Below are 26,257 nucleotides of genomic sequence, written 5' to 3'. Positions count from 1 at the left end.
ATGAGAGAAGACCCATTTGCAGAAGAAAAAAATCATCTTTCATCAGGACAATGCATCTGCCCTCAAAATTATTTTGGCAATGGGAAAATTTAGGGATCTGCATTATGAACTGTTGGAACATCCACCCTATTCCTCAGATTTGGCTCCCTCTGACTTCTATCTCTTCCCAAAACTAAAACTTCCTCGCTGGTCAGCGTTTTCTTCGAATCAAGAGGTGATCGCAGCTGTAGAGGGATATTTTGCATATCTTACTGAGACCACTGCAGGGACGGGATAATGGCACTGCCGCATCGCTGGAATAAATGTATTAGTCTTAAGGGAGGTTATGTTGAAAAATAAAAATAATTTTGAAATTATAAATTCGTTTTTTCATTGTTAGGCCGAGAACTTTTCAGACCACCCTAGTAGAAAGTGTCTGATTGGAATGGATTGCCATTGGATGTTGTGTGTGCTAATAGTATGGCCTCTCTTGATGAATTCCTGACTCCCTTGAGGATTCTCTGTTTATTACTAATAATAATTTGATTAAAACATCAAGGCCAAGTTTCTTTGCCAGTTCAAGAAAAATTTATTACTTCACTGAGATAGGCACTATCCCATACATCTGACCATCATTGCTTCAGTAATATTGAACTGATTTGATGAACACTCTTGTTCCTGCACAGATGGGAAAGGGAATATTTAGTTTTTGTTCCTTTTAAGTAATCAATAATAATAATAAAAAAAATTCTTGGCTATAGCACATATTGCACATTTTTTTCTCAGAATGAAATCATCTTCACTTGTATTTTAATCTTCTTTAGCACCATCAATAAAACTGTAAGAACATCCATTATAAGTCAGTTTAAAAGTTACTGTACTCCAGCTTTTCAGCAATAGCTTTTGAATATCTCTTAATAAAAATTTTCCTTAATAAAAAATAATGCATTTTTTTCTTTTCTTTCTTTCTTTTTTTTTTTTTTTTATTTCTAATAGAATCTGATCACTTGATTTGTGAAATCGAAAATGGTGGGATGTTAGGCAGCAAGAAAGGTGTCAACTTACCTGGAGCTGAAGTGGATTTACCTGCTGTATCAGAAAAAGATAAACTAGATTTGCAGTTTGGGCTTGAACAAGATGTATGTGTATAAAACTGTAGTTTATGGTTTAATTCAGTTTTCTGTCAGATACTAAATTAAAGATTTTGGAATTTTAAATTGTGGTCAATTGTTTATTTAAAAAGCAGTAACTATTATTAACCACATTATCCTTGATTTGACTTTTTTTATAGTATGAAAGAACTCTAAATGCGAACAAAATATCTATATTTCCATTTTTAAACCTTTTTAGGTTGAATATAATCTGATCTTACTTTCCAAATATCGAGTTTCTCAAGTACTTCTCTCTCTTCAGTAATTATTTTAGATATTGAGCAGAGAATATCCTTCTTTTTTTTCCCTCGTACTTTTAATTCTTTTTTGGCATTTTTTTTTTTTCCTAAGTTCTTTGAGTAATGTCCTTTTCTGTGTATTCATTACCAAAACTTACTTTGTAGATTTTTTTTTGCTGCTGGGCTATAAAGTATATTATACTTCACAGGAACTTTCATTCTTTTTAATCCTTTACAACAATATGATTTCTTGTCAAGTATAATGTGTTACGGTAGTAGAGAAGGGGGAGTGTTGCTCATGATAGCAGGAGAATTTGTATCTTCAGGAGGTTGAGGTACAAGTGGAAAATAGGGCAGTTGTTTTGAAGCAGTGAGGTTGAGGTTGATAGAATGAGATATTTAGTTGGGTGTTGTTGTAGGTAGGGGAATTCTGATGGATGTTGGGGTGGAGACAGAGAAATGTATAGACAACTTGGCTTAGTGAGCAAGAGAATGGTGATCATTATGAGTAATTTTAATTATGGTGATATTGATTGGAATAAAGAGATAGGATCAGGAAATAAGGAGAATGAATTTCATTAGTTCTTAAGGAATGGAGTACACACAAGGGTTGAGACAAGTGTTAGATCTAATCATATCCATCAGAAGATGTGATTATAAATGGAGTATCCAGTCTTCTTCCAATTAGCAAGAGTGATCATAATGTGATCACCTGAGTTGTAGTCAGTTATATGAGAACTTCTGTGAAGAAAGGATATTGTCCAAACACAGCACTGGTCTACTATGTCTTGTGACCTTGTTTTATATGTGGGTCAAATTTTTAAAAAATAAAAAAAAAAACTACAAGGCCACAGATTAAGAAACACTTTGGAGACAGCTGGAAGCTATAATATAGAAAGAGGAGATGGGTATATTTAACAGCAGTGATATTGAAATGTATTTTGAAGTTGAAAATCTAAATAATTATGGTAAGAGTAAAATTGATGAATGGAGGGATCAATTATGAAATCTGGAAGAAGAAACTGTGGAGGCATCATAGGATGAATAATGGTAATATCAGTTGCATGAAGAAAGGAGACTGTTAGAGGACAGAATGACTATGGAAGGATGATGTTAGTGGATGACATTGGTAGATTGGTAATTGCTGCAAAAGATATAATTGAGGTATTCAATGAGCAGTTTATCATGGTATTTCATTTTCATGAATGCAATATCATGAGAAACTTGAGGGTATGGAAGGACTGATAGTGATTAATCCTGTGTTATATGAGGAATTAAGTAATCTTGATGTTAATAAGGCAGTAGTATACTTGAAAATATATCACCATGTATCTTGAAGGAATTCATCAGGGAATTGAATGTACCTTTGAATTGAATTGAATGAACAGATAGCAGATACCCCATAGCAGTATCTGCTATCTGTTTATAAATTTTGTTCTTACAAAAGAAATAACCAGAATGGGCAGCAAAGGAAAAGCAGTCAATGATGTCAAGGGGAAAAATTTTTTTAAAAACAATAGTGTCATTTAAGGGAATGTAGTGAACAATGAGGTGATGTCAAAATTCATTAGGATCACATCAATATCATTAACAGTTATATTTTCAGCAGAGCTTGAAATATAAGGACAGGCTATTATTAGTTTCCTTTTCCATAGTGAATTGGATTCTAGGGTGAAGGCTATTGAAATGATATAGAAAAGTATCTCATGACCCAGACTAATGAGTCTGGTTCATGAGACCAAATAGAAAATACATCATCTACACATCTCAACCAGACAGAAGGGTTGAGTCAAGAGCTTGTTTTTCAAAATCTTCCTTAAAAAAATTGGTGGGGAGGGGGGAGACCCCATAGCGGTATCTGCTATCTGTTTATAAATTTTGTTCTTACAAGAGAAATAACCAGAATGGGCAGCAAAGGAAAAGTGGTCAGTGATGTCAAGGGGAAAAAAATTTTTAAAAACAATTGTCATTTAAGGGAATGTAGTTAACAATGAGGTGATGTCAAAATTTGTTAGGATCACATCAATATCATTAACAGTTATATTTTCAGCAGAGCTTTTAAAATGGGAAGAATTTTTTTATGTAAAATGTGGTATGACCAGTAATGGGGGTGGCGGCAAGAGATTTTGCTAACTTTAGGTCTCAATTTAAAAAAAAAAAAAAAAAAAAAAAAAACCTAATGTGTTATCCGGATTAAACTTTCCCATATTTTTGACAAGGATAGGCAATCATTTCGATTCAAGTTAGGGCATTGTAGTAAGGCCTCAGCACTCTCTTTGAATAGACGTTCAAATTTATAGCGACATTGGTGTAGAAGGTGAGTACTCGACCAGAGAATGTTTTGGCTTGTCTCTATCCCATGCTGCGCCAATCCAGACTTATCGGATTTGTTGTGAAGAATGTACGATTGAGGTTCTTGTATTATTTTTTCTGTAGTGTATCTGGTTTGTCCAAATACAGATTGCACTAAGTGTATATCAAGGAACTTGATATACACCATGCAGCGACATAGTTGAGCGTTTATCTTTAGAAGATGGGAAATATGTGGATATTTTGTTAATAGGGATATAAGTGGCTATTAAATCATATTTCTTCAGAATTCTTGAAATTGGTTCTGAGATTCCAGATATATATGCAATTGGAACCTGATGTATTGATTCTTTGTTGTTCTGCATAGGATTGTAGGATTCGAACAGATGTTGTGTATTCTTTTCAGAGAAGCCATTTAATTTCATGTGATGTTTGATAGTTGAAAGTTCTTTCTGTAATTCGTGGGGAGTTGAGTAATTAGTTCTAGCTCATCGAATTAAACATTTTATAATTCCTGTTTTTTGATAAGGATAATGGGCAGAATGAGAATGTAACGTCCAGTAAAAGTGTTTTTTGTAAACTGTTGTCAGAATACCTGACGGCGAGCCAATTAGAAGGATGTCTAAAAAGGATAACGTTGTCTTTTTCAATCTCCATGGTAAACTTATGAGAATTGATTTTGGCTATAAAGGAAGGTAAGGAATCTCTGTTGTGAGACCACACTAAAAAAAAATTTCATCTATATATCTAACCCAAAAGGATGGTTGAGGGTATATAGATGAAAAAAAGATGTCTTCTAGATGTTCCAAATAAAAGTTAGCTAGAGCAGATGAAAGTGGACTTCCCATGGCCATTCCTTCAACTTGGTTGTAGAATTTGTTTTGACACAAGAAATATCCAGAGTGCATCATGAAATCGAATAATAATTTTATGATATCTTGTGGGAAGATGTCAGCCAGTAAATGTAAGGTCTCTTTGAGAGGTACATTGGTAAATAGAGATTCTACATCGAAACTCACCATTAGATCAGTAGGTTGTAATGAGATATTTTTTAATTTGTTTAAGAAATCACAAGAGTTTTTCAAAAAAAGAGCGTGATTTTCCTATATGTGATTTCAATAATTTCGCTAAATATTTGGCTATGCGGTAAGTAGGTGAATCAATACAGTCAACTATAGGACAGAGAGGAATGTCTGTCTTGTGAATTTTTGGAAGACCATGAAATCTAGGAGGTCTTGCAAGATGTGTTGTTAACCTTTTCATTTTTTGAAAATTATGGAGACAACTACCGTGTTTGAATAAAAACTAGTTTAATATAACTAAAATCTACATTCGACGTTTCGACCTTTATGTCAAGGTCATCTGGAGCATACAACTATACACAGAAAACAAGCTACACTACAATCAAACTGGTTTGTTAAAGATACTGACCAACCGCTGCAACAATTGTTGGCCTGACCTCTGGTGAAAAAAAAAAAAAAAAAAAATTATACATCAACACTAGAGTCCTATTATTAGTGTTATCTGTTGGTTGTAGAAATACATTGGGTGCAACAAGTATCTATCTATATACATATATTAACATCATGATTATACTTGTACATTCCAGCCAGTTGGTATGGAATGGTTTCTAATACCAGCTGAAGATTGGCTAGAGTCCTGACTTATGCTGGATCTTATATATTAGGTAGGCTGAATGTGTGCCATCCAGATCCTTGGAATTTTCATGCCATCTTTGTTGTTGATATTTGGGTGGTTTATCAGGATTTTGCAGGCTTCCTTAAATTTCCTTTCATACCAGGTTTTTGTGTGGTGTAAGGAGCTGGTGCTTTTCCAGTTGATTTGGTGTAAGGTGTTGAGTGCGTGGTCTGAGAGGCCTGCTTCACCATAATGGTTATATTTAATGGGTCTAATGTGTTCTTTCTTGCGTATAGGGATTGTCCGTCCTGTTTCACCAATGTACGGTAAGTTACAGGTGCAGCGGATGCAATAGACTCCAGGATGTACTAATGGGAGGAGAGGATCCTTAGAGGAGTTGAATATGGTTTTAAGTTTAGTGGGTGGTTTAAAGGTGGCATTGAGGTTATAATGTTGTAGGATTCTGTTGATTTTTTCTGATAACCCTTTAATGTATGGGATGGCTATGGTTTTACTGTAATCTAGATTCGTTTTTGTTGTTGTTTTATGGAGTATTTTATTAATAGTATTTTTGTTATAGCCATTATTTATGAATGTGTCGCTGATGATTTTTAGTTCTTGTTTCAGGGCTTGTTGGTTAGAGCAAATTGTTGTAGCTCTGTTTTTAAGGGTGTTAATGACTCCATATTTTTGTGATGAGTGGTGGTATGAATTAGCATGTATGTATTGGCCAGTGTGTGTGTGTGTGTGTGTCGGTTTTTGGTAGACTGTGAAGGATAGACTGCCTGAAGGAAAACATGTGACTAGTGTGTCTAGGAATGGGAGCGAATTTTGATTTTCGATTTTGATGGTAAATTGTTTGCATTCGTGTTGTTTGTTCAGGTTGCTAAGGAATGTGTTTAACGTTTGTCGCCCGTGCAGCCAGATCACGAACACATCATCAATGTATCTAAGGCCCCCCCCCCCTTAGAATATATGGGGTCCCGAAAATACACAAACAAAATGTGCCCCTTCGACCAATCATGGAAGGAATAGACAGTCCCAATTACCACTTAGCCAAGAAATAAGCAGCAACACTCAAGGAGTTGGTAGGTCATTCCCCCTCCTACATAAAAAAACACAACACTTTATAAACAAAATTAAAAACATAACACTCGACAAAGACAATTTATTAGTCAGTTTCGACGTTTCTGCACTTTTCACTAATGTCCCCATCAATGATACAATTCTCCTACTACAGAACAAATTTCCGCCCGACATTACGGTCCTCTTTGCCCACGTACTACTGTCTGGTTACTTTGTGTGGCAAAACAAATTTTACCTACAAAAAGAAGGTACAGCCATGTGCTCACCACTACCCCCCCCCCCCTCCAATCGCTAACTTCTACATGTGAACCTTTGAACAAAGGGCTCTTGATTCCGCCACGCTAAGATCTACAGTCTGGCTTAGATACGTTGATGACGTGTTCGCGATCTTGCCGCACGGGCGACAAACGCTAAACACATTCCTTAGCAACCTGAACAAACAACATGAACGCATACAATTTACCATCGAAATTGAAAATCAAAATTCGCTCCTGTTCCTAGTCACGCGTCTTCCTTCAGGCAGTCTATCCTTCATGGTCTAACGAAAACCGACACACACTGGCCAATACATACATGCTAATTCATACCACCACCCATCACAAAAATATGGGGTCATTAACACCCTTAAAAACAGAGCTACAACAATTTGCTCTAACCAACAAGCCCTGAAACAAGAACTAAAAATCATCAGCGACACATTCATAAATAATGGCTATAACAAAAATACTATTAATAAAATACTCCATAAAACAACAACAAAAACGAATCTAGATTACAGTAAAACCATAGCCATCCCATACATTAAAGGGTTATCAGAAAAAATCAACAGAATCCTACAACATTATAACCTCAATGCCACCTTTAAACCACCCACTAAACTTAAAACCATATTCAACTCCTCTAAGGATCCTCTCCTCCCATTAGTACATCCTGGAGTCTATTGCATCCGCTGCACCTGTAACTTACCGTACATTGGTGAAACAGGACGGACAATCCCTATACGCAAGAAAGAACACATTAGACCCATTAAATATAACCATTATGGTGAAGCAGGCCTCAGACCATGCGCTCAACACCTTACACCAAATCAACTGGAAAAGCACCTGCTCTTTACACCACATAAAAACCTGGTATGAAAGGAAATTTAAGGAAGCATGAGAAATCCTGATAAACCATCCAAATATCAACAACAAAGATGGCATGAAAATTCCAAGGATCTGGATGGCTCACATTCAGCCTACCTAATATATAAGATCCAGCATAAGCTAGGACTCAAGCCAATCTTCAGCTAGTATTAGAAACCATTCCATACCAACTGGCTGGAATGTACAAGTATAATCATAATGTTAATATATGTATATAGATAGATACTTGTTGTTGCGCCCAATGTATTTCTACAACCAACAGATAACACTAATAATAGGACTCTAGTGTTGATGTATAATTTTTTTTTTTTTTTTTTTTTTTCACCAGAGGTCAGGCCAACAATTGTTGCAGCGGTTGGTCAGTATCTTTAACAAAACCAGTTTGATTGTAGTATAGCTTGTTTTCTGTGTATAGTTGTATGCTCCAGATGATGACCTTGACATAAAGGTCGAAACGTCGAATGTAGATTTTAGTTATATTAAACTAAAGTTTTTATTCAAACACATTGCCTGATGGTGGGTTCGTGATCAAGTTCCTGGTATGTCGAAGTAAAAGAGAATTTTTCTTCTGTAATTTGAGGAATCCATAATTACTGTCACTTTTCCTTTGTTATCTTTAATGTTATTATTATCTCCCAAGATCCCATGGAGTCAAAGACTCATCTAGGAGGTCCTTTTATCATACAACTCGTCATACCATGCTTTAAACACAATCAAATTTCTTGCAGACACTGCACTCTCGTGCAAGGCATTCCAATCATTCACAACTCTGCATGAAAATAAACCTGCTTCTCACTCCCCTACTCACACCCGCTTTATGCAGTTTCCAGGGATGACCTCTGGTTCTCCCCTGATCTCCCACTATTTTCTGTAGAACCTCTCCAGCATTGATCCTATAACAACCCCTTACTAACTTGTAGGTCTCTCCCGTCTTCCTCCTGTCCATGTATTCTGCTGAATAGATGATCAGTTATTTATATTTTTGTTTTAAATACCTTAGCATTTCTTCCAGTTTGATCAGTGGAGTAGGAGAATAGAAGCTGACTGTAGCTGTTGACAGAATTTCTCAAGAAAGATGACTCACTGTTTTTGGCACTTAAACTTCAGAAAATCACGTTTCAAAAATAAACAGTGAAAAACTGTGTTTTTCAATGTATAAAAACTATTGCGATTCCGTTTGTAAGTGGCATCTCCTACAAGCTCGCCAGCCTCCTCAAACAACACAAAATAAGAGTAACATTTAAACGAATAGGATCTATTCGTAAACTAGTAAGATCTCCAAAAGACACCCATCCTTTCTATAAATATGCTGGAGTTTATAATATTCCATGCTCGTGTGGCTCTAGTTACATTGGACAGACTTCGAGACGCCTTGAAATCAGGCAAAAAGAGCATATTGGCTATGTCAAAAACAACAGCCAGGACATTTCTTGACCATCGTCTCATTTCTCTATAACTAACCATGTCATCGAGTGGGACAAAAGTTGTTCCCCTTACTTAGAGGAAGATTACCATTCAAGAATTTTAAAAGAAGCAGCCACAGTCGCCCGTTCTACTTTCAACCTTAACAGAAATCAAGGCCTAATACTCCCAGAGATGTGGAAAAGAAAACCGTAATCAAATCTTTAAAAACAAAAGAAATTAACTTTAATACAAACTACAGAAAGTTCCATAGCAACAGCTAGCTAATCTTATACACGCGATACGTGTTTCACGCACATTCAATACTATTTTATTTGTAATTATTCTAGTCAATTTTTTTAAGTTATTCTTGTCAGTTTTATAGTTACACATAATTGTGAGATTGTTTCAGCCTATATGTAAGTGCCCTGAAGACGCCAACAGTTAAAGTTTGGCAAAACTAGTTGGTTAAGTTAATAAAATTGATCAACACTTGATCTGTAAACCAAAAATATTATTACAAACAGTGTGTTTTTATTATTTATCAGAATTAAGAGAGCTATAAAGACAATAAATGCAGCAGTGGTGATGAGATATTTCTGGGAGATTTTTTAATTTGCAGTTAATGTATTTGTTGCAATTCAGTGATTCTGTCTGGTTTGATTCAGACTGCATTTATGCATGTATGTGTATTTCAGATGTGATTGTCATGACTTTAAACACATGCTTGATGTTAGGTCACAAAACTATCCAAATAGGTATTGATTGTAATATCCTTTAGTTATTGTTTTCTGTAATGAAGATGCTGTGAATGAATTCAGAGGTTATTTCAGTCATTTTATTTCAACCACCCCATAACTAGGTATTTCAGTTCTTGCTGTTGCAATAATTTTGTAAACTTAATCTTGGCCATTAATCTAATTAGCTTGCGATTAATCTTGAATTAATGGCAATTTACACATTAATTCAATAACTGCCTGGCTTGGTTTGCAAATCATGCTTTTATTTGAAATTAAAATGTGGTATATAATGAAGCGTGTGTGTCCACTCATGTATGCATGCATTTGTACATACATACATACATACAGTATTTGTACATTGATTCTGTATTCTTGATTCTTTAAAGTGTATAGAATGTATGTTCCTTTGAATTTTAGGTTTGTTGTTTTTCATATTTATAGGTGGATATGGTATTTGCTTCTTTTATCCGAAATGCTGCAGGCGTTAAGGAAATTCGCCAGATCTTGGGTGAAAAAGGAAAAGACATCATGATCATATCAAAAATTGAAAATGATGAAGGTGTAAAAAAGTAAATATTTTTAGTTATATTTCCAAAAGTTGATTTATGTGAATTAATTTCTATTGAAAAGTATACATTGCTTATATGAAATGTAAACAGTCCGCAATATGAAATGATCCTCATCCCTTTTACCTGCTCGCTTCCAACCCCCACCCCACCCCTCTCCCCACAACTATAGTTTTGGAAGGCAGGTAAATTTATTAGTATTATTGATTGAGTGGTCAGCATATTTGCTTTCCAACATATAGGATGCGGGTTTGGATGAGTGTTTACAAAATATTCATTCCCATTGCAGGTATGAATAACTGTATTTGTTAAGGAAATTACAACCCAGACTATTCCACTATCGCCAAACAGGCAGGAGTGCCAACATCAGAATCGCTCAAAACATAAGGACCACATTCATTTCCACTACTACAGCCACTCAGGACTTGCTGATTATGTGCTTTAAACACCCACCACAGAATATACTGGAAGAAGGCCACTCTGCTTCAGCCTAAAGAAACTACCCAGACCTTGACAAATTTGGTTACATTAAACTAACTCAGATTTGGGAAGCTCTCATCCTCTATATTTCAACCTAGTAGCCGAGGACTCCCATTTTAACCCATTAGATGGACACCATTTAGGACTTACTTTTGGTTGCTATGCTTCAGCCTCATTACTTAGTATAGTGCCCACATGCATATATCATATTGTACTGTGCTTCCTGATGATGACAATATGACATTTGCCAAAATGTTGGAAATATTAATTAAATTTATTGTAGTTAATATTAATCTGCATTGTAATTTCCTTAAAAAACATTTTTATGAATAGCCAACATATAAGCCTTACCACTAGACTTTGAGATGTAAATGCTTTGTGAACGTCTCTAGGTAGTAGATAAACTGCATCACCTAATTGCATCACTATTATAGGCCTGAAAAGTTGTGTGTTTACTCTGTAGGTCTTGGGTTTCTGGATTATATAACCCTTACCCACCACATTACTAATATTGTATACTATAGGCTTACAGCCTTTCATGAGTAAAATTTTTAAAAAATCAGCTTTATGCTATATTATAAATGTCAGCAGACTTGCATGTCAGAAGACCCATCATGGGAAGTTTAATAAACCATCAACATATTTCAAACTAGCCCTTAAATTTATTACTACTTATCACATTAACAGTTCTGGAAAGACATTTCTCTCATTTGTCATATTTGTTTTTTTGGTTGAAAAATCAACATACTCATCATTTCTCTCACTTCCCATCCCCTTACTTATAGTAGGCTAGTCTCATTACTTTAACTCTTTCTTCATCAAGCTAAGAATAATTTAATCCCTTTCCCCTTCTTTAAAAATCTGGGAACTGCTTTCTTTCCAACTAAAGTGTCTGTTATATTGACCTCACATTTGCCTGTCCACTAAGCTCTGCAGTTTTCATTTTCTCAGCCTCTTCTCAATAACCAGGGATCCATGGTCCTGATTTTCTCATAGATTGCTCATTTTTGGATGTTCTGCAGAGTTTTCATTGGATACAATAGGTGAGAGCCTCTGTAGCTCAGTCAGTATAGACTGAGCTACAGAGCCCTTTAAATGGAAAGACCTGGGTTCAATTCCCAACCTTTATCTGATCTCTTTCGGCTAAAGTTGAGTTAACTAGTCTCATATGGAGATGGAGGGTTATTTTTCTCCCAGTAACTCGGATTTTTCGTCCTTCAAAATAGGCAAACCGGTCCTGTGAATACACATGGCTACAGTAATAAATACTGATGGCAAGGAAGGCAACGGGAAACCACCTTGCATCATATCTCCCTAGTAATCAGTTGCAGCCTTCTCAAAGAGGGGAAGCCACAGGATTAGAATAGGACAATAGGTGGAATCTGAACAAAGTTTACTTACAGCTATACAACCAATTTATGTTGTCTTCGCAACTCTGAATGAGTTATTAGCCTTCAACTCCCTCCCTCAATCCAAAATCTCAGCCATCTTTTGGAGATATTTCCATGAATTCAAGTACAGGTAACTCTTGTTATACGTGATTTTGTTATCTGCGTTTTTGGATGCATATAGTTTCAGTTTAATCCTTTATCCAAGTGTAAGCAAACAAAGTTTGCGTCTGAAGAATCTTCAGGACTGAGGCAACTCGTGATAAAGGTGGACCAAGCTCTCATCACTCCTTGTCTTAGTACTCCCATAATGCAAAGCACATCTCCTTGCAGACATGTATAATGCTATGCATTATACATGTCTGCATAATGTTTCGACCACCCAGATACGTTTCGACCTCTATCGAGGTCTCGTCAGTGGGAGCCAGACCCAGAGGTGATAATACCAAGGTAGAAGTAAAGAAGACTTCTCCATTGCTTCCACCTTGGTATCACCACATCTGAGTCTGGCTCCAACTGACGAGACCTCAATAAAGGTCGAAACTGGTCTGGATAGTGGCCCTTCCCTTAATGCATAGCATTATACAGTCCACAAGGAGATGTGCTTTGCATTATGGGAGATACTAAGACAAGGAGTGATGAGAGCTGGGTCCACCTTTACCACGAGTTGCCTCAGTCCTGAAGATGCTTCAGGTACAAAATTTGTTTGCTTACACTTGGATAAAGGATTAAACTAAATTTATTATAATCTAACAAGTGGGAAAAAACTTCCAACATCTTTCTCTAAATCCAGAGTAATTTAATAATAAGGTGAGACCTTTTGGCAGCTCGTATAGGTAAAGAAGACTTCTCCATTGCTTCCACTTTGGTATCACCACCTTCTGGTCTGGCTCCCACTGACGAGACCTCAACAAAGGTTGAAACCGGTTGGAGGCTTGGGTTGCTGTCACCCAGATCTTGGGTGTGTGTGTGGGGGGGGGGGGGGTGATAATGAATGGCAATGCTGTAGCCTGTGAAGTTAACTGAGTCATGGCTGTTGCTGTTATCCCTCAGATGATATATAAACAAATTATCGGCTCTGCTTGATGGTGGGGTGAGCATGCCGCAGTGTAGAGCCAAGAGAGTTCTTCTCAGTGGCAGGGTGAGCCTGTTACTGAGGGGAACAACTCTGATTTTTGGAGTTTGACCTGTACTTGAACATTCAAAAAAGGTCGAAACCGGTCTGGGTAGTTGCCCTTCCCTTAATGCATAGCATTATACATGTCTGCAAGGAGATATGCTTTGCATTACGGCAGATACTAAGACAAGGAGTGACGAGAGCTTGGTCCGCCTTTACCATGAGTTGCCTCAGTCCTGAAGATATTTCAGGCTCAAACTTTGTTTGCTTACACTTGGATAAAGGATTAAACTAAATTTATTATAGTCTAACCAAATGGGGAAAAAACTTCCAGCATGTAGTTTCATTATTGTGATACATAAGGATCATCACTGTCTGCTGTGTTCAGTGTCTATTGTCTTATTGGTCTATGCAGTATTCAGAATGTCCAACTTCACCGTTGGAGTTGGAAGTTCTGAATCAGTTTGATAGAGGTGAACGTAACATTGACATTCAAAGGACCATAGTACTGAGTGTTCTCCGATGATAATGGCTGATACAATTCCAAGAATGCTCAATCCTCTACAAATCACTGAGTGACCAGAGTAATGAAATGTGGATTTCGTGCAATTGAGAAAATGAAAGGATGCTGGCTATGTGGATTTAACATCAGAACCAACAGAACATCTTTTGTCTGGGGCAGTCATACAAGAGAAGGCAAAAGATTTGTATAATCTAACGAAAGATGAAAAACAACCAACACCTTTTGCTTCACGTTGTGAATGGTTTAACCATTGTAAAAGCCACTGCAGCTGCAGATCATGTTGCCGCCGAACAATTTCATGAATTTTTCTTCAAAGAAAAAATAGCAGGAGGAAGTCACTTGCCAAGAGGTTACAATCAGAAATCAAACGCTGCAAGTCAGGTTTTAGTTGAGAGATTCTTGAAAAAGTAGCATTCAGCCTCCTGCGAGTCTTCAACTTCAGCATGCCAGCTGAAGAAGATGAGGCTATGATGTATTAATTGTTAAAATAAAGAACTACCTTAACCACACTGCCGGCTAGGACGTATATATACGTTCAAGTTACTGTAGATGCGAAGTGCATATTAAAATTGTAATGCCATTCATATTACATTGAAATATATAATGGATACGAAATGTATGAGGATCCGTATTTGATCTATAATGGCTGGTAAGGTGGTTAATAGCTGTTTGTTTTATACATACTTCATATTTTATTTATTACTCTTATGCCTTAATATGTATGGAAAAATAGGTGCATTTTTGATTAAATTGACCTTAAAAAATTGGAATCTTGCTTGTTTGGGAACACAACCTCTATTATTCCATATTATAAGCTACCTGTTTTATGCATTTTCAATATACACAGTGATTCCTGAAAACGAAACCCCCATGTACAACAAGAGTTACCTGTACACAGCATAAATTGCATTTCTGCATGTAACATTAAAACTGCAGCCCACATATATATATCCAAAATAAAAGCCTCTGGCCATGACAGACCATTGAGCCTAGCACAGAAATTAAAATGGAATGGAATAAACCTTCCTAATGGGATTTCACATCAGATATAACTTTTCCTAACTTTGTATCAATCAACAAACAACTAAATATCTTAATCAGTAGTGACCTAAGAATAGGCACACCACTGGTTTACCAGTGGTGTGTGTGTGTGTGTGTGTGTGTCTGCCATTGGACATATTTTTCTCTTTGGAATACTGACAGTCCTCCATACATAACTTATCATACCAGCTGATCTTCTAGCCATCTCACTTACCAGTTATCTTGGAACAGTTCCACGTTTGGTCTCTAAAGCAGAGTTTCCTGACATGTAAAAAATAAATACAAAAAAATAATAAAATAAAATAAAACATATCCTTAGTCTCACGAGGTACTATAGATTGATTTACATCCAATCTTTCATGGATGGGAGACATTTACGAGGGAGATAAAATGATATTAAAGCTACTGATATAACCACAAGAAAACATACTAGTAGCAGAGTTATGAAGGTAACTTCTGTTCTTAAATTCTTATATCCTCATATGTTCTTTCTTATAGTTATATCAGTTGCTTTAATATCATTTATGTTCTAGGTGTTTATTAGAACTTTCCAACCTCCCTACCTCGTAAATGTCCTGATTTGTTAAGTGAATAGTTCTTGCTCTCCAAACAATGCAGGTGGTAGGTTTAATTCCATTGAATGCATGGATGCTTGTGAATATCTTTTGTAGTATGTGAATTTCATTGTCCAGTGTGAGATCACTACCCTATTTATCAGAAGCCTGAAGTGGTTTTGTAAAAATAATGATTGGTTATTTTATATTATGTTATGTTTTGCCCCTTGTCTAATCTTAATCCTTGGTAGTACTTCAAACTTATGGCTGCTACTAATATATATTGCTCAGGTGTGCGAAACTCTGATAACAAAGGCAGTGCCTCAGTCTAGAGCCAAATTCTTTGTTAGATTACTAGTGCTCAATCTGATTAAAAACTTTGGAAATTTATTTGTTTAAGCTGTGCCACCAAAATTTACAGGATTAGAGAATTTTCTTTATCCAAGATTAAAACACTTAGTATGGCACACAATCCTTAATTCTCTATCTTATTCCTATACTGTAATCATATATGTTTCGCACTTTGCAGTCATGACTATATCAAAATACAAGACACGTAGGTTCAATTTTGTGAGTAGTGCATTGGACTTAGAAATCAGGCAAGTTATTTTGATAAGAAAACAATTTATTCATCACTAAGAAACAATTACACATATGACACAAATTAATCTGACTTAAACCTAATATGTATGTTATAATCTAACAACTCAATATAAGTTAGACGATCAATTCTCACAATCATCTTATCCCCCTTTCTTAACCTTACATATAATTGGATTGTCAACATATATAACTTCAGCCTTAAGTAATGACTACAACTATAAAATACAATTAGATTCACAATACAATTCAGCTATATATAATAAATAACAGAAAAACTCACGTAGAAATATTATTTAATGGTATAATTTTCGCCCGTGTGTCACAGGCATCTTCAGTACAATTAGGCACAAAAATCAAACATTAACTGACAATTCCAAAAAGCGCCACCTAAGTAGCTGGTGTAAGATAACTAAAAAGGTCAATAACTTTCCTAAAAAAAAAAAAAATAAATAAATAAAAATAAAAAAAATATATATATATTTAATACAATAAAAAGTTAGGAAAGATTAGCTGATTTGTAAAGTACTATCTCCCATAAAGGGGATAGACGTAAGCCGTCGGATCTGTTTAAGTTAGGAGAATGAAGTAGAGTTTCACATGCTTCTTTATAAAGGCGTTCCATGAGAAACTGACTTTTGTGAAGAACTCTTGTCTTTTTCCAATGAACTCTGTGTCTAGTGAAGATGGCATGTTCTGCAAGTCCAGACTTTTCAGGTTTAAAGTATTCAATATAAGATTGGTGTTCTTCTAGCCGAATGGAGGCTAGAAGAACACCAATCTTATATTGAATACTTTAAACCTGAAAAGTCTGGACTTGCAGAACATGCCATCTTCACTAGACACAGAGTTCATTGGAAAAAGACAAGAGTTCTTCACAAAAGTCAGTTTCTCATGGAACGCCTTTATAAAGAAGCATGTGAAACTCTACTTCATTCTCCTAACTTAAACAGATCCGACGGCTTACGTCTATCCCCTTTATGGGAGATAGTACTTTACAAATCAGCTAATCTTTCCTAACTTTTTATTGTATTAAACCAGCTACTTAGGTGGCGCTTTTTGGAATTGTCAGTTAATGTTTGATTTTTGTGCCTAATTGTACTGAAGATGCCTGTGACACACGGGCGAAAATTATACCATTAAATAATATTTCTACGTGAGTTTTTCCGTTATTTATTATATATAGTTATGTCTACTCACGTTTTACCTCTTTTAAAACAATTCAGCTAGGCTTTCTCTTACATAGAGTAAATTAAGTCAATTGTTAGCACAAGGCCTAAAGTCCTGTAACTCTGATTTTAAAACAATTCCATCAATGCAAATTCATGAAGTCTGGTTCTCTATAGCTGCTAATCCCTTCTTGTTTCCATTAGACTTCGTCACTGCACCTGAACATCCTTTACGTAATTTGCAAGACTTCTTTCCTACTATCGGCGGACAATTTAATTCCTACTGCTTGGAAGTTTGGCATCTGGTTCCTCCTAATACGACGTGCCTTAGTTGCATTGTTCTTCTGGCCTTTGCTTCGTGAATATAGGTCTCTGAGTAGGATAGCGATTCATCACCCACGATTCTATTGAAGCTCAGCTGCCGTTAACGATCATCGTACTTTCTTCCAAACTTCTCGGCTTACGTTGACCTTGATACTATCATGAGTCCTAACTCTCTCATTGGAACTCCACGTGACCTCGTAACTTAACGCTGATCCACGAATGGGAACTGCACACCAGATCGACTCAATCTCCAAGAATAAGGCCCTGTCTCAACGTCGCACACTGCTGTTTATTTGGTTCCGATGACCTTCGTCTTTTCGTACGTAGCAATTCCCTGGGACCCTTGATGTTCTACTCTCGTCACCCTCATCGATTGGCACACTCATACAGGAAATGCCCATGTAATGTTGACCTTTGCGTTTGCAGTGGCCTCAGGTCATGACTTATCCCTTAATCTGTCTGAAATTTTAGTTGACTAGAGGTATACTTAGACACAATTTACCTCGTATGTAATTTCCTTTGTTCTTATATTAGCTTTTTGATTTCACAATATTCAATAACTTCAAAAAATTATTTCCAAATTAATTAACATCAAGTTTTTCTATTAATACACAAGTATTTTTAGTTGGATTTAGCATACTGTAAAATCTCCATAAAAGGTATTTTAATATAAAATTCCGGGGTGCTTAAGGGTCAAAGCTGTATAACTGAGAGGAGACCTCCACATAGCCTTTAAAGGAATGCGGAGAACCGACCAGGGCTTCTGACCTAATGTCCAATCCTCACCTTCTCGTGGTGCACCCTATTGGGTATCTACTTTGATACTGAACGAACGAGGATGGGCTGGCAATTTGGGATTTAGCCGACCAAATTGTATTCTTATTGGTTAAACCAAAATAAAAAATGATGGTACAACATGACAAAATTTCATGCCGGCTGGGGCGTCGCCTGGTTAAACAAGGCCCCCGTTGTTTTCGCCAGGGAACCAGGGCGAACAGCGAAAAGTCAACTACTGGAACAAATCTGAAAACAAACCCCAACTCAACATCATCAGAGTTAAAGATCGGTACTATCAACGTAAGAAGCCTGAATGGCAAAGAAATGGAGCTAGCTGAGGAATTAGATAAGTACCAGATCGACATAATAGGGGTGACTGAAACAAAAAAAGACCAAAACTGGTGAGATCTTTCTGAGCAATAAATACAAAATGTTATATTCAGGCAATGACAATCAAGGAAAAGAAGGAGTAGCCATAGTATTCAACACAAAATACGAGGCTAATCTTCTTGAATGGCAGTCAGTCTCAAGTAGAGTAATGTGGGCAAATATGAGAATGGGGAACTGGACAATGAGACTTATTTGTGCCTATGGTCCCACAGAAGGTTCTACTAAGGTAGAAGTGGAGGAATTTTTTGAGGCTTTAGAAAAAGCAACTGACACAATGAAAAAGGAAAAGTTGGTCCTTGTTGGGGATCTAAATAGTAGAGTAGGAAATGAGTGTGAGACATACAAAAATATTTTGGGAAAATTTGGAGAAAAGAGCAAAGCTAATAATAATGGCAAATATCTGTTGGATTTCTGCTCAGGACATGGACTGGTTATTACTAACACCATGTTCCAACATAAAAATGTGCACAAATTAACATGGAGAGAAGAGGCTACGAATAAGAAAAGTCTCATTGACTATGTTATTGTTGATAGTGATGTTTTCTCCCTGGTGCAGGACACCAGAGTGTACAGAGGATTTGAAATTGGAAGTGATCACTATTTAGTCTTGTGCAGGATAAAATTGAATTTCATATTGAAAAGAATAACATGTAAGAAAGTTTTAAAGCGAATAAAAGTTGAGCAGCTCTCAGATGTGAACTGTAGACTAAAATACAGAAATATTATTGAAAAGAAAATGAAAGAGTTTGAGAACAGGAATCAAACCTTGGAGATTCAGTGGCAAACTCTGAAGGAAACATTGATTGATTCTGCCAGAGAGGCATGTGGTGAGGTTGTGTGCAAGGATAAAAAAATCAGAACTCCCTGGTGGACACAGGAAGTTAAAGAGGCAGTGAAGGAAAAGAAGAAAGCATATCAAAAGTTCCTGGCAAATAAGTCAGCTTTTACTCTTACAGAATACAGAGACAAATGTAAGAAAGCTAAACAGTGTGTAAAAGTAGCTAAACAAAAGTCATGGGAGGACTTTGGCAAGAATATAGAAAATAAATATCAAGAAGGTGGCAAAATATTCTGGAGGTTGTTGAAGAAGCTTAGGAATGGAGGAAAGAGTAAAAGGAATTAGAGATGATAAAGGTGAAATGAAAACAGGAGAAAAAGATATCCTTGAAGTATGGAGTAATTACTTTGAAAAACTGCTAAATGAAACAAGCAGTGATGACAGCACAATGATAAAAAACACTGACCAGGCATGCAGTCAGGAATACATATCCATACTTGAAGTAGAAAAAGCCATCAAAGGCTTGAAATGTGGAAAGGCAGCAGGAGTAGATGATATTCGACCAAAAATGCTGAAGTATGGTGGTATAAGAGTCTTACAGTGGCTGCACTGCATAGTTCAGAAAGCCTGGACAGAGGGACGAATTCCCGATGATTGGAGTAGAGCTCTCATAGTACCCATATATAAAAAGGGAAATAAAACTGAATGTGAGAATTACAGAGATATTTCCCTACTGAGTGTTCCTGGCAAGATCTATGCAAGTATACTTGAGAAACGGTTGAGAAGAATTGTGGAAGAAAAGCTTGGTGAAGAACAAGCTGGATTCAGGCCAAATAGAGGCTGTCAGGATCAGATCTTCACTTTACAACAAATAGTCGAGAAACCATGGGAATATAACAAAGATCTGTATTTAAGTTTTGTCGATTTGGAAAAGGCATATGACAAGGTGCCAAGAGAGAAGCTATTCAATACGCTGCAGTTATATGGTGTCAATGGGGCATTATATCAAGCAATACTTGGTCTTTATATGAGTTGTAGTCAGCAGTTAGAATTGAAGTACAGGAAGATGGTTTAATGTTAAATCTGGTCTGAGACATGAATGTACATTATCCCCTCTGTTATTCATTATCTATATGGATCACATTATGAAGGAAAGTGGTATTAAACATGATATCAAAATTGGAAATGTTAATGTGAGCTCTTTGCTTTATGCGGATGATGTTATACTTCTAAATAAATCCGCTACAAGTCTGCAAGATTCTCTGACTAAATTGAATAGCTGTTGTAATAGATATGGTATGAAAGTCAGCAATAAAAAGACAAAGACAATGAAAATAGGCAGAATCATTGAAAATGTCAACTGTGTTGTGAATGGAGTACCTGTGGAACAAGTAAAACATTTCAGTTACTTAGGCACAATTTTTACTGAAGATGGTAAACTAAATATAGAAATAGACAACAGAATCAGCAAAGCTGGTATCGTGGGAAGTCAATTGAATAAATTCATATGGAATAAGAAAGAAATTAGTCGGAACACTAAATTAGCTGTATACAAGACTGTGTTCAAACCAATTTTAACTTATGGATCTGAGAGCTGGGTCAGAAGTAAAACACTTGACCAAAGACTAGAGACCACAGATATGAGAGTCCTGAGATTATAGGCGTGAACAGATGGCATCAATGGCAATATCATATTAAAAACGAGGATATTAGGAAAGAACTTGACATTGTCTGCATCCAGGAATGCATTAACAGAGCTAATCTCAGGTGGTATGGTCACCTAAACAGAATGGGCGAGGAAAGATTAGCAAAACAAGTGTTCTCTGCCAGGTTGGCAGGAAAACGACCCAGAGGAAGACCAAGATATAGGTGGATTGATACGGTACAAAGTGCCTTAGACGATAGAAATATAAGATCTGATAATGTTGGAGTCTTGACAAGTAACAGACTGATTTGGAGGAAAATTGTAGATAGGAAGTTAGTAATGATGTAATTTTTTCATGTAGTACTGTCATATCCTGTACACCCCTTGAGGGTACATGGCAGGAATTTGATGATGATGATATAAAATTCCCTTTATTCATGATTTTATAGCTTAAAATAGTCCCATGTTTGGGCTTCAGAGCATGATCTCTTGAATATCTATCATTAGTCCACTTCCATTATTAATGGATTATATAGATTTATTATGTTAAGTAGGTTTCCTATTAAAAAAATGCACTATTTATCTATTTCAATTTCTAGTTATTTGTGTGACTCTTGGTATATTGCACATTGCTTTAGTCAGCTGTCCTTTAACCAGCTTCCATGTTCTACTTAGTTTCTTTCTTTGCAGCTCATATGATGTCAAGGTTATTCAATTATTAACTCTTTATTATACCCGCAGCTTAGTTTTGCATATTTCCCTTCTCATTATTATACAGGTATCTTCATGGAGTCAGAAGACTCATTGTGTGAGATCCATTATTCACACATTACCTTTCATACCTCTCCTTAAACTCATGCACTGATGAATCACCCCCAACCACCTCTGGCAACCAACCCATGCCACCCACCCATTTGCCACCCTCCAAGCAAAAAAATCTAGTCCTTAACACCCTTGCTAGCCACTCTTACCCAACTTCCACTTATGACCCCTTGTTCTCTCCCTCCTTGCCATGTACTAAAAAAAAATGTCTTCAGTGTCAATTCTGTAAGACCCTTCTTAAATGCTTCTATGACATCTCTTTTTTGCCTATTGACTAATTTTTGACGCCTACTCATAGGGAACATTCCACAGACCTGCCAAAATCTTTGTCACTTGCCTCTGGATCCTCTCCAGAACTTCTTCATCCCCACAGAATCCGGAGTTCGGATCTGTGCACAATAGTCCAGATGTGGCCTTATTAAAACCTTGTATATAATAACCTCACTATCTCTTTTTGTTAGTGTGTTCTTCAGCAACCACGTCTGATGTGCTGTTTTGGTTACCTTCTGTGATTACCACTCTGCAGTTTGCATTTTTCAGCCTTTTCTCGATAACCAGTGTTTCATGGACCTGATTTTGTTATAAGTTGCTCATTTTAGTTCTTCAGAGTTTTCATTTGGATACAATAGGTGAGCTCTGATCAAGGTTTACTTACAAGTATTCTTGAATATAATCTTTTCTTACCTTTCTCTTAGATCCTCTTCTCTGCTGCTATCTAGTGCATATTAATTCCTATGTTTTGCAATTTATCTCTTTGGACAAACTGGCACATGAACTGAAAAAAAAAATTTCTGAAGAATTCTGAAATTATTCAAAGTTATATTCAACTTGAATATGACAATGTTGAATATTACAGTATTTGAATACATGAGTTGTATTCAATTGAATACAACTCGTTCTGGATTGGAAGCACACAGCAACACATACATAGAAGAATTGCTAAGTATGGAAATTAGTTAGGTTCTGTTTCATGCCTGAACCTCATTTGTAATGATGGTTTAACCATTTCCCAAATTTGGGAAATTGTGATCTGTAAACGTATTATTTATTAAATAATATTATAATAGTTGAAGAAATGTACCTACAAGCTTTGATGTAGTAAAGGTATAGAAATATATAACACCATTTCAAACTCAATCAAATAATTGAGTTTGAAACTTGAAATATCAAAGAAGAAAAGATACTTTTCAAATTCAGTTGTTTGGTATCAAATTATGATCAATTTATTATTATTATTATTATTATTATTATTATCTCCACAGAGTCCAAAGACTTGTCGAGGGAGGGCACCTGCTCTACAACTCTCCATCTCCACCACTCTACTAACTGCAACTACCTTCATCTACACCAACGCCATCTACTGCCGATATGCTAACCACTCGGCCAACCAGGCCAGCCATTTATAATATACTCTATTTCTGTAAATAATATATACAGAATGGATTCCAGTTAATTTGGCCCAATTAAGTGGCTGCTCCAGTTAAACAAAATTGCACATTAGGAGTTTAAAGGTGTATGTGATGAAATACAAGTTGAGACAATTTTTTTTGTCTGTTGCATAGCAGAGTTTCTGACTTAGATGAACTTATAAACAGTCAACTTTAATTAAAGTAAATTTATTTGCCTTAAAAATGATTACATTTATATACATATTAAACATCATGCAGTTTCTTAACAAGTTTTTATTCAATTCTCTGTAATTGAATGAAATCAGAAGAGGTATTTAGTGCAGATATAATTGTCTTCTGCATGAAATGATCATAATCCAGAAATAAATTTTCTAGCATCCTGGTAGTCACTTGTTCAAGTTGGGCAGCACCATCCTCATTCACTTTCTTTTTCTTCTAAGTCCTCTGATGTTTTACCTCAATTTCCTCCTTCAAATCTTCATTTTCATTATACTTGAAGACTACCATCAATGGATGCAAACGCTTCATAGTTTCTGATGTGGCTCATGTCTAATGGGATGTCATTTTTACTATTGGCCATATCTGGCATATCCATGATCAAATGCTTAAAACCAAAGTGAGCAAAAGAGTTTTGCTCACTTGTTGCATATTCCTTGCGAACTGTTGGCTATAAACTGTATTGCTTGCAAAAAAAAAAAAAATTAACTTTTGCTCTGACCTCCTTATCAATTGTGAAGAACTAGTAAAATTTTTCTTGACAATTTTTCTGTTGTAATTCCATGACCTAACTCAAAAGTCAGTTCTTAAAAAATTCAGATATCATCTCCACATTTTTGCTGTCATGGTACTGAACTGGTGAACTCCCCCTTCTAATCCCTTTAAAGCATTGAGGCTTGGTCCTTTTCCCAGTAATTAACAGTTTTCATGTACTATTTCCTGACATATTTGCACAGCATAGTTAGCCGATCTCATACGGAGGTAGCAGGGTTTTTCTCCCAGAAACTCGCGTTTTTCATCCCGCATACAGACAAATCAGCCCTTCAGAACACACACAATTTACAGACATTGAATACCAGTTGTGGTGGAGATGGGCGGTAGATGGCGTTGATGGAGATGATTCGTAGTAGAGGTTCGGTGTAGTGGTTGAGACAGTTGTAGGTGTCCTCCAGCGATGAGTCTTCGGACTCCTTGGAGGTGTCAGGAATAATAATAATAATTACACTGTTATATATCTGTAGTTTTCATGGATTCAAACAGTATAGTGTGTTAATAACACAGAACCATCCAATGTGACACAATAAAATGATCCTGTTTCATCATTACTGCAGATGTCATCAGCACTAAATTTTTGAATGAAGATTACATAATTTTTCTAACACCACTGCATGTGATAGGGGTTACTAGCTTGTTCAATTAAATGGCATTGTCTCAAAGAAGATTCTTATGTTCTCATTTTGTTTTTGTTCTTCCAGACAATGCACTAGCTGCCCTGATTAACTTGTGGACCAATTAACTGGAATCTACTGTGTGTGTGGGGGGGGGATTCCCAATAGTGTTATAGGTTTAAACCTAGCACACAGTGATGATATCTAAAAGAGACTTTCATTGCACATTTTTATAATCTTTTTGGTATTTCTCTATTGTTGTTTTATTTCTTTATTGAAGAACTTCAAAAAAATAGTTTGTGATATACATGTTTCCATGCTGATGGATATGCCACAAGTTTCATCACACTTTAGGATTGTTATTATTGCTTGTATATCATCCTCATTTAAGGAATGATATACAGGAATACCTCGATTATTGCGATTCTTGATTTATCGCGGTTTATAATTTGATACCAAAATTCCAATTATTGTGCTCCAAATTTGAATTATCGCAGCCGCGAGATGTAGCCCACTACATATGCAAACCAGTTCAAGTCTCCAGGTATCGCTCTCTTGTAGCGCTTCATTTTTATCCGACGGCGCCTTCTCAACACTTACCAGTAGCTATCTGCCCTTGCCTGAAATACATGTGGATATTTATTTCTTTTGTTATTTACCCCTACAATGAATGCTAAAAGAAACAAGGATGATTACAAGTCTACAGCTATCAAGAAGAAATGTAGAGTGATCAGCTTAGAAGATAAGTTGCTTATGATAAGTATGAAGCAGGCATAAACAAAGCCGCAAGAGAGTACGGTCTAAATGAATCAATTGTTCACCATATTTTAGACCACGCTGCAAACTCTAGGGCTTCGATCATCCAGCTCCTTATCATGATCTAATTAACCTAGAGAGAGAGAGAACGTGCTTACGATGCTTGAATCGATGATAATGACGAACAAATTGACTTGGCACCGAAGGAATTTACCCTCAGAGAAATGGACGAAATGTTTAGAATTGCTGAAAATTTTAAAGAAAAAATCTTGAATGGCGATCCTAATCTCGAGCGATCACTGAAAGTTCGTCAGGAAATTGAAAATTCCATCTGTTACTACAGAGTTTTATACGAAGAAAAAAGAAAGAAAAAATTCCACCATGCAACTCTACACCAATTTTTATCAAAGAAAGAATAATTGTGTGTACTGTATGTACATCTTATATATAAATAAAGATTAAAGAATAATCTTGTTTTTCTAAATGAACCTTCATTTTTTATTTAACTTAACATTAACACATTTCTTTTTTACTTGATATATAAAATTTAATTAATAGATTTGAAAAATCCTTGACATTGATCACCCATTTAACACGCATTATTTATCCTGATTATCGCGGATCCGATTATTGCAGTATTTCGTGGCAACAATAACTGCAATAATCGAGGTATTCCTATTTATCCATTATATTGGGTATTTGACTCAGTTAACTTTTAATTTCTGTTACACCTAACATTAGTATACTAATATAACATATAAGTCCTATGATTGATGCTCATGTCATGTCATGAGAGTGAAGGAACAGATGAGATATAGGAAAAGGTGTGGTCAGACTAGAGAGT

At 36.0% G+C, this 26,257-nt stretch overlaps 1 protein-coding gene across 1 annotated transcript in view; it reads left to right on the top strand.

The window, feature by feature from the left end:
* Positions 1–26,257, top strand: part of LOC150104339 (pyruvate kinase PKM-like) — a 241,265-nt gene that overhangs the window by 124,326 nt on the left and 90,682 nt on the right. Inside the window, exons 6-7 of the mRNA XM_090396925.1 lie at positions 976–1,118; positions 10,131–10,258. Coding sequence (XP_090253051.1) covers positions 976–1,118; positions 10,131–10,258 — 271 coding nt within the window. The remainder of the gene's footprint in view (positions 1–975; positions 1,119–10,130; positions 10,259–26,257) is intronic.

This window comes from Typopeltis vanoorti, chromosome 8, assembly GCF_054136105.1.
Source record: "Typopeltis vanoorti isolate ZY-2024b chromosome 8, IOZ_Tvanoo_1.0, whole genome shotgun sequence".
Taxonomy (NCBI): domain Eukaryota; kingdom Metazoa; phylum Arthropoda; class Arachnida; order Uropygi; family Thelyphonidae; genus Typopeltis; species Typopeltis vanoorti.
This window is presented reverse-complemented; position numbering and strand designations above follow the sequence as displayed.